Source organism: Echeneis naucrates, chromosome 10 (genome assembly GCF_900963305.1).
Source record: "Echeneis naucrates chromosome 10, fEcheNa1.1, whole genome shotgun sequence".
Lineage (NCBI taxonomy): Eukaryota > Metazoa > Chordata > Actinopteri > Carangiformes > Echeneidae > Echeneis > Echeneis naucrates.
The window spans coordinates 7,781,149-7,800,926 of NC_042520.1; the positions used below are offsets into that span (position 1 = coordinate 7,781,149).

Consider the following 19,778-nt stretch of genomic DNA (forward strand, 5'->3'; position numbering starts at 1 on the left):
GTACACTGCCTCAGTATTTACAATGGTGGAGTGCTATATTTAGTCAACAAAGAATATGTAGATGTGTGTTGTATATGTGTGAGGATAAAAATTTATATGACACGTCTGTAGCTGTAGTTTCACACTGACCTCGCAGTCTCCTTAAAAAGCTAACCTGCATGAGGCACACTGCGACACAGAAATTAGGTCAACCGCTGGCCTGCCAAGGAACGCCAAGCTTCAGTTAACATTCCCACAAATAAACAGGAGACATACTCACAAAAAACAACGTGCGCACACACACACACACAAAAGATCAAACATGAAAGCACTCCCTCCCTGCCTCACTTGTCAGAAATCTTAAAAACCATCACAGCTTCCATCTGCCATAATCTGCCCTGGGGAAACAGTGACCTGAGTCACTGGAAGAAACTCATCTATAGCAGAAGAAAAAAAATAATAATAGAGCTAATGCAGTGTGCAGCCTCATCCTTTACTTAGCTGGCGATGCCTTCAGGGTGGAGATGTTACAAACTCAGCAACCTCGACTGGCTTTCTACTAATACATGACCCTCATACTGTCTAGCTCCTTCTGAGGCCCTTGTTGTGCCACTGTAACTTCAGGTTATAGACTTCACATTGAAGCCCGGGTCAGGTGACAGTACAGCCTTTTACATGGACACAGAAAAACACAGATATGTAAGATATACAAACACATAACTCACACACAAACATACATTTATGTTTTACATTCCAACCAGATATAATTATGCCAGCATGCGCAAAATTCACATTAACTCTTGCATACACCGTATCACAAATCTCTACTCTCTGCCTAATACTCCACTGGAGGCACAAGTCTGCACTGTGGTAAACTGACAAACTATTTTTAAATTTGAGATCAAGTCATCTCTGAGGGGAGTAACGTTGGTATCTAAATTCATGAATACTATGCTCTTGTATTCCCTTCTTGTTTATTTCCCCTCCTCCTCAGAACAGTCCAACTCTTTTGGATGAATTCAAATAAACTAAGAAATGCATTTGGGTAGGATCTCTATCTACATAAGAGCATAGATGCCAATCAACTCCCGCTGCAGAGGGAGGCTGATAACTTCTTAAACCATTCTGAGCAAGTGGCAAAGTGTGTAACTGATTTCTATTCAGCATCCCATGGAGAGTCACAATTGCTGTGTGCAGGCAAAAACTCTGTCTTTGCCTCTTCCTATTAAACCCTGTCTTGAGTGAAACAACTCATCCACTCCTAAAATAGGATCCCTAGCTCTCTCTCCTTCCCCCCATACCACCTTTATCACTGATTCACTTCCACATCATCTGTCGAATCATCCTTTATATGTTGCAACAGCTGACCTGAAGGAGCATTTTCCCTTTACACGTTTTAAGGTTAGTTATTTTCTTCAAAACCAAAGCTAAAGGTAACTGACTTCTAGAAAACTCAGGAATAGGATGTGTGGATTGGAGAGTCAAATTTGGGATGTCAAAACGATAATACTTCAGCTTTCAACTTGGCATTCTTTCCACCACAAAGAGTGGACCAAAGGTCCTCTGGCAGACGTATTGGCTTCCACCCCTAAAAATCTCAAATTGTCCACTTGTGAGTAATTAAGCATCACTGTTCCCTTAGTAACTTACAACAGCAAATATGTCAGTGTGAGAATAAGTAACAATTACACTCAAACCCATTATGTTCTAATTGCATCATCTAACAATCACAAGCAAGGGGAACATCATATTAAATAGTACAAACAAAATAATATGGAATGCAAATACACGATCATATGCCAAAAATAGATATATATTTTTTTTAAACAAACAATCAAATTGGTGTTTATGTGAACACTGGGCCTTAGATACAGCATACACTTAAAGCCCCTTATGAGTATTTAGTGGTCAACTGCACAAGCTAAGTACTGTGGGCATTTCATGCAGCTGAAAGAGAAGCTCAAGCCTGGTAAAACTCATACAGGCAAGGGAATAATTTGACCTCACTCAAATCCATCTTCTATCAGACACTAACCAAATAGAAGTCAAAAGAGCAAATGAAGAAAGAAAAAGAGATGAAAGGGAAGGAAAAAAAATAGAGAAAACCTCTGGGATTAGCACTAAGTAACTAAATGGCCCATATCACTTTTCCATTACCAAAGAGGAATAGCTATTTCAACTGCTGGAATCCAAATAAAAAAGGTGAACTCCATCCTCTCTCTGTCTTGTGTTCATTCACGTGTAAATGTTGCACAATTCGATAGCCTTCCATTTCTTACTTTCCCATACAGGCAAATGGAGAAGTGCCATCATCTCCCTGAGGCCCATTAATAAATAAACTTGACACAAATAAACAGATATATAAATAAATGTGAAGAGCCCGGCAAATGGACATCAGTCAGCATTAGTGATGGAACAATGTCAAGCACAATCATGCTCGTCTTAAATGGGGAGTGCCTGACTGTAGGGAGCATTCTTGCCAATTACAAACTCGCTGTGTTTGACTGTGTTTTTCTGTGTGTGTTGTGTGCATGCGCACGTCTGTGGCTGTGGCTTGCAGCTTTTTAGCTTCATTTAACATTCAGGCTGTGCAGCCCTTTTTAACTCTTTATCGCTATCACTATCAATACATCTGTCCATCACGGCATAATAAAACCTCCACACTCAAGTTCACTGAACTCGACACCTTCTCTCCCTTACACACATCTTTCCGCATGAAATAACAAATTCCATTTCTTTCAGTCGCTGATGTTGTAAACTGAGCTGAAAGCTTCAACCGACCTCTGTCATTGACCATCTAAACTATCCAACTCTCTTCTGTCTCTCCATGGGTCTCAAAATAGTTTTACCATAAAATTAAGTAATTAACTGATAGGAATTGATGAATATCATTATCTTTAAACATTTATTATAATGAGGATGTTGCTCCCCTGATAATCGAGACTGACTTGTTTTTTTCCCAGATGCAATAGAGGAGGAGTATAGCTTTTCTTTGGGGCTGTAAGTCAACTGCCTGATCTTGTACATGCTGATCCTGCATAGGGTGTTAGAAGCTTACTGCTGTTTCTAAATAGCAAAACATTCTTGGGGCGTGTAAACTAAAAGCTTTGCACAGTAATGCAGTTTCCTAACATACTTGACCTAAAGTAGTAATAGTTGACCTTTTACCTTGATTGTGTTCCTTACTATCTCAAATAAATACTTATTAACTTACTATTACTTATTAAATCTTATTGTATTTAATCTCTTGAGTACTGAAATCACACATCATTACAGCTCCGGAAACATCAAAGGAAACTTGTTTTGATGTTGTAATCAATCATGTATTTTTCCAAAATAATAATATTATCAAGGTTTTGCTTTTTACAGAAAAGTGACAGACAATATGTAGAACCTTTTATACAGGAAAAACACTGAGTTGTTTCTTTCCCTTAGTGCCAGATTAAAGGTGGACTAAGTCTTTGGTGTGAAAGGTTTCTGACTTTTAAACTCTATGGCAAAACAGAAATTCAAACTGCCGAAACTGTCAAGATTTGGGTCTCTGTTAAGGTAATGGCATATTGGCAACTAATAGTACAAACATAAGTCACATGGAAGTCCAGCTCCTGGACCAGATGTTGGCTTAGCTATCACCAGCATTAGTAAACACGTTGGAACAGCACCTACCTATTGGCTTGGTAAAACAAAGCAAAGCTGATGAATGCCGTTCAGTTCTTACCACCATAATCATGTTGCCCATCAGGCCTCTGGACTGCGGAAAAGCAGATAAGCCAGGCCTTATCCGATCTTTCCCAATCCCACCATGCAGTCCACTTTGGGAAAGCTTCAGTGGTTCTGAGGTGGCTCTCTACCTTTTGACTGATCAAGCACATATTTATTCCTTTTTACATTTTCTCTTTCACTGTTCCTTAGACATGTCTACTTCTTGACAATGTGATTTTGTTGTGGCGTGCACACACTGCCGCTAGACCCTCATCTGCAGCTTCTATCAATCCTGTCGAATACTCCACAAAGTCTGACAAAAGATTTCTTTCTTCAGTGAACACACACTGAACTGACCATGAGGACAGCCACTAAATTTGACTCTGAAGAGAATTGGATTACTATCACTTACTTACTCTGCCTCAACTAAGCACAAGTGGATGGACCAAGTAATTACACTTTATTCGTTTTTAAAAACTTGAAATTAACACATTAAATCATTCTCCACCTCAGACAAAGGAAGGTATGACTTAATGTGTAAAGGATACTAACTTCAGGATGAAAAAAGTCCAAAAATCTGTGTTTCGAGAGCCAACTATTTCAAGCTGAGATCATTACATATATTATAATTTTCTTTTATAACCTTGCTCCCAGCATCACCTCTACTGATATATCCTTCTGAATGTAACATTAAACATTCTTTGACAAGTTCTGTCTCGATCTGTATTTATGCGAGCTACCATTATCATTCATCGCCCACTCTGCTGTTCCCTTCCTATACCTCCTTATCCAGTCTGCCTTAATAGGAAACTAAAATATTAATTCTGCCTCATTGTTGCTGACAGATTGTAGATAGTGACACTTCAAATGCAAACATCAGCCTCTGCATTAAATCTTATATTTTAATAAAAGCCACATTATTAGGGATGTTTAAAGACAGTACGACAATATGAGTATGACAGCAGAGGAAGAAGCATTTTCGTTCTATCGCTGTTTTTTATTGTCTGTGGAACACATTGCTATACAGGATGGCATGCTATTCCACTGCACATTATTTGTTCTCTAGCCGGTCATCAGTTGGCCCCGCTGTATGCCTAATGAGCAATAAATAACGGTTTAATTCAACTGATGTAAGTTGCCCATCCTTCAACACTAAGCATGATGGCTTGGGCGAGATTCCATTGGAATTATATGAGGGCAATTTTTCAGCTAGTGAGATGGTCCGACTGCCTTCCCTGTATTTGGCTTTTGCAGGCATTCTTTTGGCTTTAGCTGAGCAAGTTTATAGGTCTATTAGGAATTCATCAAACAATGAGTATTATCAATCTTATTGTGTGAATGTGCCTAGGATAAAAAATAAGATAAAACCTTCCATTATGGGGCTTCCAAAGCATATTTGCCCTCCAAAATTGATCCACTATTGACAATTTACACTTAGGGTGACCTTTCATAACTGCCCACATACTTGAAAGCCAATATTGTTTGGAGAGTGAGTGAGGAAAAAACACAGCTGACTGCAAATGCTTTAGGATATTATTGAATTTGATAAGTTAGCAGACATTTCTGCTCTGCGGTTATTTGGTTGATGGCTCATGAAGCAGGAGGGTTGAATGCTTTTGACATCAATCGGGCTTTGTACCAATCCAAGACAAAATTGGACATAGGTGTTGAGAGCTCCAGGTTTATGATAGCATGACGCCATTGGGTTTACTTCTTGAAAACAAACAAACAAACAGGTAAAAAAAAGATGAAAAGAAATTACTGTTTTTCTTTTTTCATTCACTTTGCCTGAACTCTTGAATAGGAGAAGCATTTTTCAAAACACTGAGCTCAAATTCTCTGAACAGTTTGTTGTTTACAGATTGGAATGTCTTATTCATTCAAGAAAATTGCACATGTTTTGGTACATGTGTGCAAAAGACTCAGTGCAATTGCCTACAAATTGCACAAAAACTATTTGTATATGTTTCAAAGAGCAAACTGTGGAGTTGATTCTCACTGAAATTGTCTCTTCACAACTGAATATTCTTTCATCATCTGAGCCATCACACGCAAAATTATCCATTTGGTTGCCAAAATTTGTCAGACATATGATTTATATGCTTAAAATTTCTATAACATGAGTGTTGAGTTTCTGCTAAACAGGTGAGAGTAATGAACTAAGAATCATAATCAAGTTTAGAAGTTTGTAAATGCAGCTTGCCCACAGAACGATCACTATTCCAGAGCATGGAGGAACCTGAACAGCCCCTGATGAAATCAAAGCCCCACTTGTGTTTCATGAAGAAGCTGGGTAAAGAATACAGCCTGATATAAGAAAAAGCGACAGTACCTTCATGTATGATAATTTATTGTGTTCATACAAATATGCGTATTCTTTTATGTACTGAAGTGTACTCATGATACAGTAAGTGTTTACTGGGAAAAGTCATTTCCCAGTAAATTTTCCCTTCTGTTGAAATCTGAATTGAAAACCCTCAGTGTAATATATAATAGCATTCAGCCAGAATAAAAATTTACTTTTTTGTATATTACAATGAAGTTGGTGACAAAAAGTAGAACAAAGAGATTATTAAGAATGATCTGAAAAATGATTGAGAAAAATTAAAAAGGTAAAAAGAAAAAACAACAAACAACCAAAAAAGAAGCGTTGCCACAGGGAGCTGGACTCTCCGTTAAGTCCTTAGAGGTAGGGAGTTATAAAAGGGCGTGAGGGCATTCAGACTGTGCGATGTTGATACCCTAGACTCAAGTACATAACTTTGGTAAGATTTAAACAGCAAAGGGTTTAGGGGACTGTTAAGAGGAGGGGCAGAGGCAAGAGACCCCTGGTGTCCACTCGGAAAGGCTGCCTTTTATTAAGATTTGATTTATCTTTTCAAAATGGCTCCATGTTACACTTCACTTACTTTCGCCCAGTCTTGGCAGAGTCAAGCAAGGAATTAGTTATGCGCCAAGGGTACTCAAATGGTACATAAAATCTTCATCTATATTTCCATAATGGGTTTTCCGCAGAGGATGAAAAATGACCAGGTCCAGAGAAAGGCCTTATGGGTCAATGGGAGGGACAATGGCTTTGTCTCTGCCCCAGGATGTCAAATCTTAAATGGAGTTTCTGTCCATTCCTCAGTTCCCTCCCATCTGCCTTTCCTTGTGGCTGCTGATAAATATCCTTATCTATGAGAAGCAGGTGATTTTAATGCAGCACGTACCTACAGAGTTCTGCTCTCATCTACTTTATTGATATCTCACATCTACAAAGCCATCGGAGCTAAAGCAAGAGACACCGACACCCCCTGCTTCTCTTTGCCCCAAATCACGTTAGCACCACTACCTGTACGATCACCTCAGGGCTGCCCCGATGAATAACATCCATCAATGCCCTGAAATGGAAGCCAGAAGCCCTTAAGCCCTCAGCTCAGGTACACCTTACTGTAACCGTCCTGATCTAATATGTGACACAAACTTGCATGTGTGGACGTGTGGGAAACAGTACACAAGAGCAAGTGGTAGGGAGGTTGAGAGGCAACAAGACAACAGTAAAGCAATGGACACGACGTATGTGTGAGCAAATTAATTATGGGAATTACCATCACTGTCAATTCCTCCGGGCGATTTTGCCTCAAATCAGGGGAGGATTACAAAATAGCTGGCTGGCTGAACTTAGCGTTGTTTCCTTTAACAGTGTGACACAGAAAAAACAAGTAAGGCTATCAAAAGATCATAATGTGTCACAACTGAGGTTTGAGGGTGAAAGAGGACAAGGGGAAAAATGTTTTGTCTTCACCTGCATCTTCCTCTTAAAGACACTTCCTTGTGCTTTCTCTTTGCCTCTTTGTAGTTTCATCCCTTTTTTCCTTTAAATTTTCATGAGAGAAAATAGGTAATTTAATCTTCATTAAACATACAGGGGGCCCCACTCTGAGGCCTGACCTGCTGAATTAACTACTAGGCTCGGGGGGATTAAACAGTTGGCCTGAAATTCCATAACCCTGACAAGCATTATATCACTGCATCTCTAATTTTTAATGGGTATAAGATGATTCCTTCCTGTTCAATGTCAAATAAGTCCTTAGGAGACAGCAAAAGGATGGAACTTTTGATGAACTGACAAGTACAGGAAAAGCAGGAAAGCAGGGCAAAAAGAGGGAAGGATAAAAGTCCTGGTTTTGGATGTGATGATGTTGAAAGGCAGTAAATAAATAAGATTGTCTTGGTTGTCTTTGAAACCTGATTGAGGTGTCTTTTGGGATGCCCCGTAGTATGAAAGACCCACTGAGTCTGTGGCTTTCATCCCTGACCGAAAATCAATGAGCTGGGATGTATGAGATGCTCCTGCTCACTACCCAACAGTCCCTTCCTCGATACCCAGGTAACTGTCTCTCCAGAAAGAGAACAGGAGAGAGAAAAGAGAAGGCTAACTCATATCTTTTTTACTCTTATTTGAGTGAAATCTACTTCTTAAATACGCTGTTTTTCGGGGAAAACCCAGTGTAAAACATATGATTAAAGCAAAATCAGATTTAACCTCACAAAATACTTTGCATATTATCTTCCTGAAATGAGACTTAAAGAGAACCGTCATTCCATCAAGCTTCTGTGTGTTGAATTAGGACTGGCTGGTGTAATTGCATAACACATGAGCCTGGCCTCCTGGGTTACATTTTCCATCTTACGCAAAGTAGAGACTAGGAAATAGGAAATGCTTCTGGAATTGGGTGTAATTGTGACTGGCGGCGCCTAGAATTGTGTTCAGCCTGACACTTGAGGCAGTTTGTTGGAGTGTAGTTTAGCTTGAAGGACAACAAAGAACGACATTCTGGGTTTAAATGAACTTCTTTGACGTAAGCAGCGAATCATATGCGATTCTGACTGACTCTCTCTGGTACACGCTGCTCATTTGTGGGTGACAGGAGGTTAATCAAGCTTTAAAGTATGAGATTAAACAGACATGACGAGCAGGAGTGAATAGATTTGGCACACTGTCTGAGATAACTGCTTGAAGAACCTTTTTTTTTTTTTAAACCAGTAAATACAGCTGCCAGTCCTGAGCCAAAGAGAAAGCAAATATGTATGCAACACAGATACAAAAACATTAATACTGTGTCACTGACCCACATGTCACACCATCATCCTTCAAATTCTACCTTAACTACTGACAATTCCCAAGTACAAAAATGTAACGACCCGGAGACAGCTTTCAGTGACTGAAATCCCTTTTGTCACTAAATCAGCCATCACTGGGGAACTTAATTGTTTCTCTTTACAGACTGTACTTCTTAAAAATTTCCTTTCAAACTGTGCGTAAAGATTTCCATTTGCCCCCTTTCATGAGATGAGACAAATTCCCCCTTTGCTGTATTTCAGCAGAAATCATTTACAGATTCCATTTAGAAAAAAAAAATCCATAGAGCCAGCATGTCAAAAGGATTTTCCCCTCTCATCACTTCAGAGTCGTGAATCCATGCAGCTGTTTATCAAGCCATATTACCCAGTTCCATATCAATACACAGAGAAACATCAGTGCATTATATATTCTGGAAGCATAGCAGTGGTGTGCACTACAAAAAGTGTGGTGAGCAGAGTCTGATGTACAATAGCAAGAAGGAAAAAGAGCTATCCTGAGGACCACGGTATTCTCATATAGTCACAGAAATATAGGTCATTTGATTAAATCCCAAAAATATCCATAAACAAAGTTAGTATATGAGTCATCCACATGACCAGAGGACCTGATAACTGACAATTTGTAACCCTAACCCTAACACAGAATGAGCCTTACTTGAAATGTATATTCTTTGAAAGATCGATCAGATTAAAAACATTTAACTTATTGTAAATAAAAAGATGCAGTGGTAATACGCAGAACACATCTGTCGAGAATTATGGTCAGTTCATAAAAAAAAAAAAAAAAAACACATTTGTCCATAAGCCAAGAAACATTCAGATAAAATGAATATGGTGAGAGCTATCGCAAATCAGTTTGAGAGCAAACATATGGGCTCAAAGGAAGACATCCAAAGACACTGTGAGAGGCCAAAGAAGAAAGGCTACAGACCTTCGCTGCAGAACACTTCCTAAACTTGCTGCAATATGGTAAGTGATATCATGCTGTGACAACAGAGGCTATTAGGAAAAGCAGGACAATTGGATGATTAACTGAAGCTGCTCTACAAGACAGAATTGTGCTGAGTAAAAAAAATAAATAAAAATAAACTAAACAACTTCTTTCAAGTAGCTTAAACAATATTAATATCATATTAGTAGAACAAAAATAAATATTAGCGATCATAGGGTCAACACAGATGGCAACTTCAAATTAAGTGTACTTAGCAGCACTGAGTTCAAAAAGTATTCTATGTAAGATTTACATCATGGCACTCAGCAGCACACGCATTAATATTTATTCTGGTTTGCCGAGAAAGTTTCCTCCTACAGCTGTACTTCTTCATCTAATCATATAAACAAATTTAAATAAATATAAATGCATTATTGTTAATGAAATGACTTTAAAACCTGACTAAAAATGACATGATGAATGTTCTTTTTGCTTTTTGAATAGCAAAGAGAAGTTTTACCTCACATCATATACTGTACTGTAAGTGAGGAGAATATTGAGCTTATTGTGATTCTTAGTTAGCCTTTTCTAATATACATGAGTAATGTCAGTTCTGTTGCCATTTCAAAATTAAGAGTGAAACAACGTATGTTTGTGGGAAAGATGTTATACGTCCTTCATCCATCTAAAGCCTTTATGGTTTCTTCTTTTGCATACAGCAAATCTTACATATACCTTTGATTATCTCATGATTTGATCAGCAAAGGATTCTGCATGTTGTAGAACAGCTCAGGTTGAGTTATGCAGCCAGGAGAAGTGCAGTCAGAGACAGGGGGGTGCTGGGTTAGAACAATAGTTAAATACACACACCTAGGGTTCTGTTACCATAGTTAGCACCCGGCCACTGGGAGGCTGGACTGGAGGGGCTTTGATCACCTGCAACAATGTTGGTGATAAAAATAAAATAAATAGGAAAAAAAAAAGGGAAGGATAGAGAAAAAGGAAAAGAGAAAAAGGACATCAGAAGTGGCAAATTTCAGATACTTAGCAGGGAGAACGTTTCCCAGAGTTTGGATGAACACCTTTAGCTTTGCAGAATCACCCGGACAAACATTAAACCCGAGGAGAAGAAGGTGGAGTGAAAAAGGTGAAGATGAGTTAGCAATGTAGGTGTAGAATTTAGTGAGATGGAAATGTGTGCTGGTTTGACCTTTTGAAAGGAAAAAATTTCAACAAGATTCAATCATAAGTGAATTATTTTCATGCACTACATGTTTCAATTATTTTTATCATGCATTATTACTAGAATTTACATTTATTTGAAATGGACTTCTCCTATGGTTTTACACACACACACACACACACACACACACATACACACACAATTTTTGTCACTAAAGGTGACTGATGACCCTGATGGGAGACCGATGGAACGATGTTTAAATTCTTTTAATAGGTAAGCACTGCAAAAGAAGAATGGAGTATCTAAAGAATGTATTGTGAAAACAAAACAACAAAACATCTGGTAGAGTCCTCAAAACCAAGAGGAAGTGACCCAGAGAATTGAAATAAGCCAGGCCAGCATGTCTTTGCCTTGTGAACATGCAGATGCAATTCTATGGCCAAGCAATTTCAACAGGCAAATAGGACAGGATTCATTTTTATACTAGTTGTAATCTTGTGTTTCGCTTTGTATGCCAAAGACTAATATGTGCTCCCAGAAACAGCTAAGAATAGTGAATATATCGGTTGGGTAAAAGCAATGTCACTACAGCACATCAATCAGCATTAAATCAGCAAGGTGTTAATTGTCTCGTGGCAGAAATACAAGTGTCACTATAACTGTACAAAATTAAAAGTAAATACTGGTCAGCAATGATCCTAAAATAACTGGATAGCCTTTAAAATGTGATTGGTCTGATTTTTTTCTCCCATCTTTCTTTTTTCAACATGGTTGCAAGTGTGGAGATGGCAACACCTGTGGTCTCTTCAGCGGCACTCTGACTTGCATATCGATTGATCCTGGCACCCCTACTAGGTGGGCAAGGACTATTCATCATGGCAGAATGGAATGTGTTAATTCAGGATTACACTAAATCAGTCGCGGTCCAATTGCAGCAAGCATGGCTACATCACAATAATTGCTTTATGAATGGCAGAAGGATAATAAATTACAAATAACCTGCCCTCAGCCACATGTGCTTGTTTCTGCGGTCCCTCCTTTCTATCTGCATATGTTCCTAATTGTGTTGATGCATGTAATCTGTATTAGTCACCAATCTTTGGAACCATTCAAAATTATATAAGCACAAGAACACAAACTAATTATGTACAGACTGGAGAATGATCTTTTTTGTATGAAACACGAGCCATTTATATTGTATGTAAACTTTAAGCAGCTACAAAAAGCAGAAAGATTTTTTTTCAATACATTAGTGACCAACTCAAACAACAAAGATTATTATTAACGCAGTATTTTTCTGCTGCCTTACCGTTGCGTGGTGTTCGTTTTCGCCGATCGCGGAATGCTGCTCCAGACTGTAGAGCTTCCATTAAGCTATCCATCACACCAGTTTCATCTCCCTCTGTAAGAGAGCAGATTATAAATGCATAGCTGTTATAAGACAATACATATATTAACACTACAGCGAGAAGGACATAACATATGCGTATGAGTCTGTATGTGTATCTACAAACACCGTGAGTGGCTGTCTCAAGTTGTAATTTTAGGTACCCTGATAAGGAAGCAATGGATGCCCTTCAAACTACGAGTACATGAAAAATCCCCTTAAATCTTAGCAAGAAAATGTCGTTACTATGAATGAAATATAAACAAACATTTTGAAGCGAATTATGAGTGTTAAAACGGATGCTTGCCACTCAGGCCTGTCCTTTTTTTTTTTTCAATAAACAGCTGAGGAGGAGGAAAATACACTTTCAGCTGAGTAACTAATACAGGCAGAGGAGCCTTCGGATGAAAGCATCCACTGATGGTCATTGACAGATATCCTTTCTGTGGCTAACGCTGGGGAGCTAAGTGCTCTTTACAAAGATTTAGTGTGGAGCCGTTCGATACCAGGGCGCTCCGTCATTGTTCAGTCAATGACACGAGGACTGGCCTTCAAAAAACATTCTGCTTGCCAACCGTTCAGGCTGTCAGGTGGATCCATGAAACGGGAGAACTGTAGGCACTCAGCATGGCTGAGCAGACAGGTGGGAGACACTTTAAGGACTATGAGGCCTAATGAGCGGCAAACTGTACTCAAACTGTGCACATGCGGCACCATGCTCAATGGAAACAGGGTTCAAAAATAAGCTTAGCTTCTATATCTGGGTCATCTATCTTTGTGCCCTAATACTAATGAGTCAGAGGGGCACCCATTTCATCATTCTGGTCTAGAACAGACATTATTTAAAACTAGGATCATTAGGGTGACTTATTGTGGAACAAAAGACTCGGCCATCAATTCTTTTACATACATGAGTGAACTAGCTCTTCCCCAGTGTTTACAATCAGGGTCCAGGCATCTTGTTCCTGCACTCTGCTTACAGCTATAGCTGAAGGGAAGCATTTGAAAATAAGTGGAGGCAACTGCCACTATCAGCATACAGCACTTTTCCAGACACTGAGGTGATCAATCTATTCTCACTTCATGGACTGTATATGAGATATGACAGTCAGGCAAATTGAATTTATTAACAAAACACATTGACACCGAATACAATGATTAATTTAAGGAAACGATGCATGTTTAGCCATTACCGGGGAAAGTCAGGGCGGTGCATGAGTTTCTCTTCTCCTCCAACAAACTAACCTGCAATCTTTCATAAAAGAACACAACTAAGAATAGAAACATGTCTTATGTAAATTTGAAAAAATAAAAAATAAAAAATAAAAAATAAAGCAACTCTTCACTTGTGCTCACACTAATTTTGCTCTCTCTCTCTCTCATTCCTCCTCTTTCTTCCTCAAGTCCTTCCCAAGGGCTACTTTGAAATCAAAGTATCTGTTCCGGCTGTGTGCTGTGCTTAAAAGCAATCCAGATTAAATCAAGCTTAATTAGACGAGCTTTATCAGAACAAAACCAAAGCTGAGCCAAGTAGTGCTTATCTCAAATTGCAGCACTACACCTCAGATAGCAAGCTCATTGGTTTAAAAGGGGAGGCATGGGTTTCATCTGCTGTGGACCTCAAGAACAATATGGTGAACAACTTGCAGTTACTACAACTGTATCTACTTCCAGGATCTTTAGTTAGTACTTCTCTCCTTATGTAGGCTAGCAAGGACACTTTGTGACTCTGACAGAAGGCAGAAAGTGTTAAGTGGCAAGTAAACATTTATCTAAAACCACCTTGGCATAAGAAACTTTTTGACAGCTCCTTCTTCATGGAGACCTAAACATCACAGGGGGCACCTGACAGTTTGATCAATTTGTCCTACTTCTATCTTAACTGTAGCACAATTCATCATTTGTAATGGCCGGGACTTGGGAGCCCGAGTAGACTGAAGTTCAGTGGGATGACGGCAGACACAAAGAACTGAAATCACTAAAATGGGAAACATAGTCCCCAGTCACCTTACAGTGCTCAGTTAACGATGTCCTATTGGACTGCAGCTTAAACTCAAGTAGGTTTCAGCCACAGCAGAAAACTTTAACGAATGAGCCTCCGGATAATGATCTAATTAACATATACATGTAGTTATGTGTACATTTTCAAAAAATCTGCAAAGGAAAAGCCAAGCATTTAGTAGAAAAAATATAAAGCTAAGGTATAAATTGACTACACTTGTTCCACTAATCCTTACACTAAGAGCAAACTTTTTCCAATGCTTATTGCAACATTACCAACTTAAGCAGATATTTCTGCCTCATTCCTGCAATTCACTCTTGTCTTATTTTGAGCTGTTAAACCTAGGGCAAATATTCATCCTCTTCTCATTAAAAGCAGTGGTAAATTACATGCTGGGGAATTACAGAAAAGCTAACCTTTCATGCCCAAAGATCTTTCTCGAGAGGAAAGATCCCCTCTGCTCACAGGAAATTGCTTTCTAAATGGGTTAAGATAGGGTAAGACCCAAGACATTGACAAACCCTTCCAGTGATGAAACACCTTGGTGGGCACCTCAACAGACAGCCCCGGGGTCCTTTAACGATCTTATTAAAGCTAGTGGAACTGTGGAATATGGTTGCGGCTTTTGCACTTTTAGGTACTTTCTTAAATAGCTAAACCTTTAAGAGCAGAAATAAAGCTCTGTCAACCTCTACCTCCCAGAGAGAAATAGTGTACCTGTTTCATATCTTTTCCTTTGATCCCTGCCTAACCCCAATCCCCAATTCTCCCCCTCCGTTTTCCTGAACATCAGGTGGTACCTGGACCCAGAGGCTGTGCCAAATGTAACACTGAGCCCTGGGGATTGGCTCGCTCCACAATATATTTACAAGAACCACGATCACATTTTCTAATTGGGAAGGATAACAAGAGCAATGTGCCCTCAGCAGGACTGGCATAAAAACTTCACACATCAGATTAATTTTCCCAAAGAAAAAAAAAAAAAGTACCTACAGTAAAATTGGAAAGCAGCTGTCATGTACCATGCAGCAATCCCAGGAGCAGAAAACAAAATTCTGTGTCAACAGAAAAGGGGAGCATTGGAAAAGGATAACACGGACACTAAGTGTTGCAGTGTCACTACCGTGGGAGGAAGATATCAACAAAAAAAGTGTAGTGAGAGAGACAATAAAAAGAGAGCATTGGGGGAGAAAAGTGAGGAAGGTTTCTGTTGATGCGGTAGTGCATGTGGAGGAGAGGGATACTGAGAGGGATTAGTGGAGCAAAACGAGACACAAGGTCGTGAAATACCTTCCGTGATAACTGAAGGCCTGAGCACTGTGACATTTAATTATTTTGAAAACATACACTGCAGTGTGCAAGCACGAGCACACAGACCGTTATTTTTGTAACTTAAGTGGTGTACTGGCTTCATTTAACTAATCTAATTGGATAGTGCAGATTTCTTAGATGACAAATGAGTATAAGTTTGACGAACAAAAGCAGCAAAAGGACTGGACAGATAGTTATAAGAAGGGAGATAAAAAAGAGTGGTCCAGCTAATGTCATCAGTATGACCCATGCTCATGGCTGCTCATGGGAAGATCTGTTAGAGGAGACAAAAGGATCTTGCCAATTTTTTTATTAAACCAACGCATCATTGATGCCACCATGCAAATCCGTAAGCCTCAATCGAGGAAGAGTTAGGAACCAACTAAATAAGCTTACATTCTGCAAAGCAGTATATCTTATTTGAATGTTTCTGCCAATTGTAATCAGCAGTCTACAAAATTGAAAATATGTACAAAGTTGCAAAGAACAGCTGTCGCTTGAAAAACGTGACAAAGATTTTCCCTAAATCATCAAAGCGGAGAACTTTGTGTGTACTTGAATGAAATGCTGTGTTTTCCTTTAAACACCCAAGGCATGGCATCTCTATAATTATGCAGCAAAGTCAACAAATTCTGTTCATAATTCAATTTGCTATCTGTCATCTCCTGCATGTTGTGCTCGGGAGAAAAAAAGTGGATTGGATCGATCGAGGTCTCAATTTTTGATGGCTCACATGCAGCTCCCATGATTCATGGGGATACAGGGAGACTAGTAATTCTCAGAATTTTAGAAAGTCTTAGTCTAGTATGTGTCTGTTTCTAATATGACAGATTATGACATCCTATTTCCCAAGAGTGAGACTGGTGGCATTACTGGCACGTTAACTGAAAAGATAACAGCAAAAGCATACAAAGTAAGAACATGTATCATAGTCTATTTAATCATTTACATCTACATATTATCTGAGTTGATACGCACATAGCGGTCTTCTCCCTAACCAAATTAAAGTGTTGGACACGAGGAACATCAGGGATGGGAGAGATGTCTATTATCCACTACTACTCACTATCCTACCAATAGCCAATCCCTGAGTCTCATTTGCACTGTAATGAGATCTAATGAGAGCTTACAGGCCTTTTGCTTGATGAATTGAAACCACCGTGAGAAAGGAACGCAGTGAGAGTTTAACCTCACCCCTTTCCCCCTCCATGACTCCAGTGGATAGAATGAGAAAGAAAAGAAAGAATGTAGAGGAGAGGAGCAACACATTCTCAGTTTGTTTGTGTTTTTTTTTTTTTTTTTTGCTTGCTGCGGATTGTTTTTGAACACCTTTAAGCCCATCTGTTCCCCCACAGAAAGTCACCTGTGCAATTAACCTGGACCATTAGCTGTGAAACAAAGGCCTCAGCGGAGGGATGGAGGTGTTGCTTTATGGCCAAGTAGAGAGGCAACAGCCACACTTTCTTTTAATCTCATCTCTCTTGCTCTACTCTCACTTGTATGCACCTGGTTTTGTGTTACTTTCACACCTGAATTCTGGCTGAAGTAACAAAACACACAACAACCACCTGCATTACTCAGCAACCCCCCACATTTGGTGCTATGTTTTCTACTCTGCTATTGCCTGGCTTTGAGCAAAGTCACCCCTTCCCCTTGCCCTCCTTCCCTGCAGTCACAGCAGTTCCTAAGACTCAGGAAGGCAGAGACCATTAATGCCACAGAAAAAATGGGTGCCCAAAGGACAGCAGTCATGCACCTGTTGGAGGTCTTTCCTTTGTTTTCTCGTCTATTCGCTTTTTCTGCATCTCTGTGCAATCCAACCACCCAACCCTGACAAAAAACTTCAACACAATGACCCGAGAAACTTTCCAGACAGGCCCCATTATTTAATTTATAGGTGAACGTGTGTATGTGTGTGTGCCTGTATGTGTGTGTCTTGAGTTAAAATGGGAGGAAGAAAAAGTGGAATGGAAGGGTAAAATGGCTAATAAAAAAGACAAACTCTCCTGTTGATTAATCTGGATTGTTTTACTGTACCAGCTTGATGAGCAAACCCTCTCATGTCCTCCCTAACTCGATTAGGGATGCTCCCACAACCCTCCATTCCCTGGAAAATGGCAGTGCAGCTACTACTTTACTGTTGTTGTGAGCCCCTGTGTGGCGCCGTGCTCAGAGAGAGGGAGGAGAGGAAATTGAAGGGAGAGGGGAAAATGTTCTGAAGATGGAAGAGGTGAGTGGAAGGTCAGAGGTGGATTGTGTTTGACATGCATGTAGTAGAAACAAGTGCTGCAGTTTGGTTTGGCTTGGTCACTTCAAGCACAATCACTTTCCCTAAAAAGAAAAAAAAAAAAAAAAGATGTCCTGACAGCAAGAGACTGGGAGAAACGTGGAGTGAAGTTGGATGTCGACAAGGGAGAGATGAAAGTGGATTAGTCGCTGTGGCGATTTGCATTCTGTGGTGGAACGAAAGCCCCTGTGATGCCCCAAATAGCTGGATTCATGAATAAGTAAACAAACAAAAACAAAAATAAACCCTCCATCTGGATGGATGCTGCCAGGGCCCATGTGAGAAACAGTAGGGGAGGAGGTTGAGAGACAGAAAGGGGGGGGGGGGAGATGCATGCAACATAGCAGTTACCATACTACTTTTCCTCCACTATCACTGAATTCTCGCCCCTGTCCATCTACCATCTATCTGCTGCTGTTGGGTGGTTTGCTCGGTAACACCACCAACACACAAGGGAGAACTCGAATGAAGCAGTGACAGATGATAAGTTGACACACTTCATGGAAGCCAACCACTTCTGCCCCATTTCCATACTTTCGGTCAAACCTAATGCTGGACCTTCGACCATGAGCATTTTCACCGTATCCTCACAACAGGGCATGACTGGTGAAGGTGTCTGCTGTTAACCGAGCTGCCGCTGTAATGTGATCAAAGTGGCTGATCTTATTGGTTGGAAAGCATCATTTAAAAAGGCTTTTTCTGCTAGTTGAGATTCTGCTTTGCAATTTGCTGCAAATGTTTGTATTACAATTTAAACTGCAATTTTGTTTAAATGAAATCTGCATATTTTGTGCTTCACATAATTTTTTCATTTACAAAATAATGATTTTATTGTGAAGCAGCATAAAGGAATTGCAACCTTAAGACAAATTGGACCAAATTTAGTCCACAGAAAAAACATTTTTTTGTGTGTGCTTGTGTTTTTAATTACAATTAGGCAATCAGATCTCAAACACCTTTTGCCAAGCTGTTCTAAGGTGGCAAAAACAGCTTACTATGATTACAGCCACAGCCAAAATCACAAGTTGGATTTATGATAACTGATGCACATGGCAAGGCATCTTTAAAATGCGATCTTAAGGTCAAGTCAAGTGAGGTCAAGTGAGCGTTCATGCCACAGTTGCATAAACTATAGGGATGAGCAAGTACACCACTACCCATCCATATTTTCTGTAACCGTAGTCGTACTCGGAGGGGGCGGGACTTAAACCAGAAGTGGGTGTGGTTTATACAAAAGTTGTATTTTTAAGCCTGAAATTGGTATGAGTTGGTCAAAGGTTGCTATATTTATTGTAAGCCTCAATGTATTTTTATTTACACCTTAATTTGTATTGACCAAGGTAAGAAGAGCAAGCCGACCGAAAAAAAAAAACCTGACCTGGTGAAGAAAAAGCAAGAACGAGAGAAGTGTCTCATCACACAAGCGCTGCTTCTGTTACAAATCAAGTTTTTACCCCATAACCCCCTAAAGGTACTTGTACTCGTCAAAATTGCTATATCCATACCCGAGTATCCGGTTCAACCCTAATAAACGAACAAGGCTATTAATGTGAAAGAGAAGTCAGCGTGGCTTTGAAGTGTGTGTACATTGAAATGCTCTAAACATGTTGGATTTCATCCATCCAGCATGGCCTAGAATCCCAATTTAGAACGAATGACACATTTGGATAGTAAAGTTTTGGAATCCAGATCAAGATAAAATCTGAACCAAACCCCACATGGGCTGTTTGCATCAGTGAAAGGCGGCGCTGTCTGGGGAAGCTAAATGGATTTGACAATGGGATTTGATGGTCTTTGTAGTGAGGGTAATTAGGTTTGATTGACTGTAAAGTGACTGGTGAGGTCCAGATCTGGGAGGGGAAATGATCA

General features: G+C 39.7%; 1 protein-coding gene across 2 annotated transcripts in view; it reads right to left on the minus strand.

Annotated features, from left to right (window-relative positions):
- diaph2 (diaphanous-related formin 2) overlaps positions 1 to 19,778 on the minus strand; it is a 338,700-nt gene that overhangs the window by 32,475 nt on the left and 286,447 nt on the right. For both annotated transcript variants that reach the window (XM_029511765.1, XM_029511766.1), the window contains exon 26: positions 12,232 to 12,324. In XM_029511765.1, coding sequence (XP_029367625.1) covers positions 12,232 to 12,324 — 93 coding nt within the window. The remainder of the gene's footprint in view (positions 1 to 12,231; positions 12,325 to 19,778) is intronic.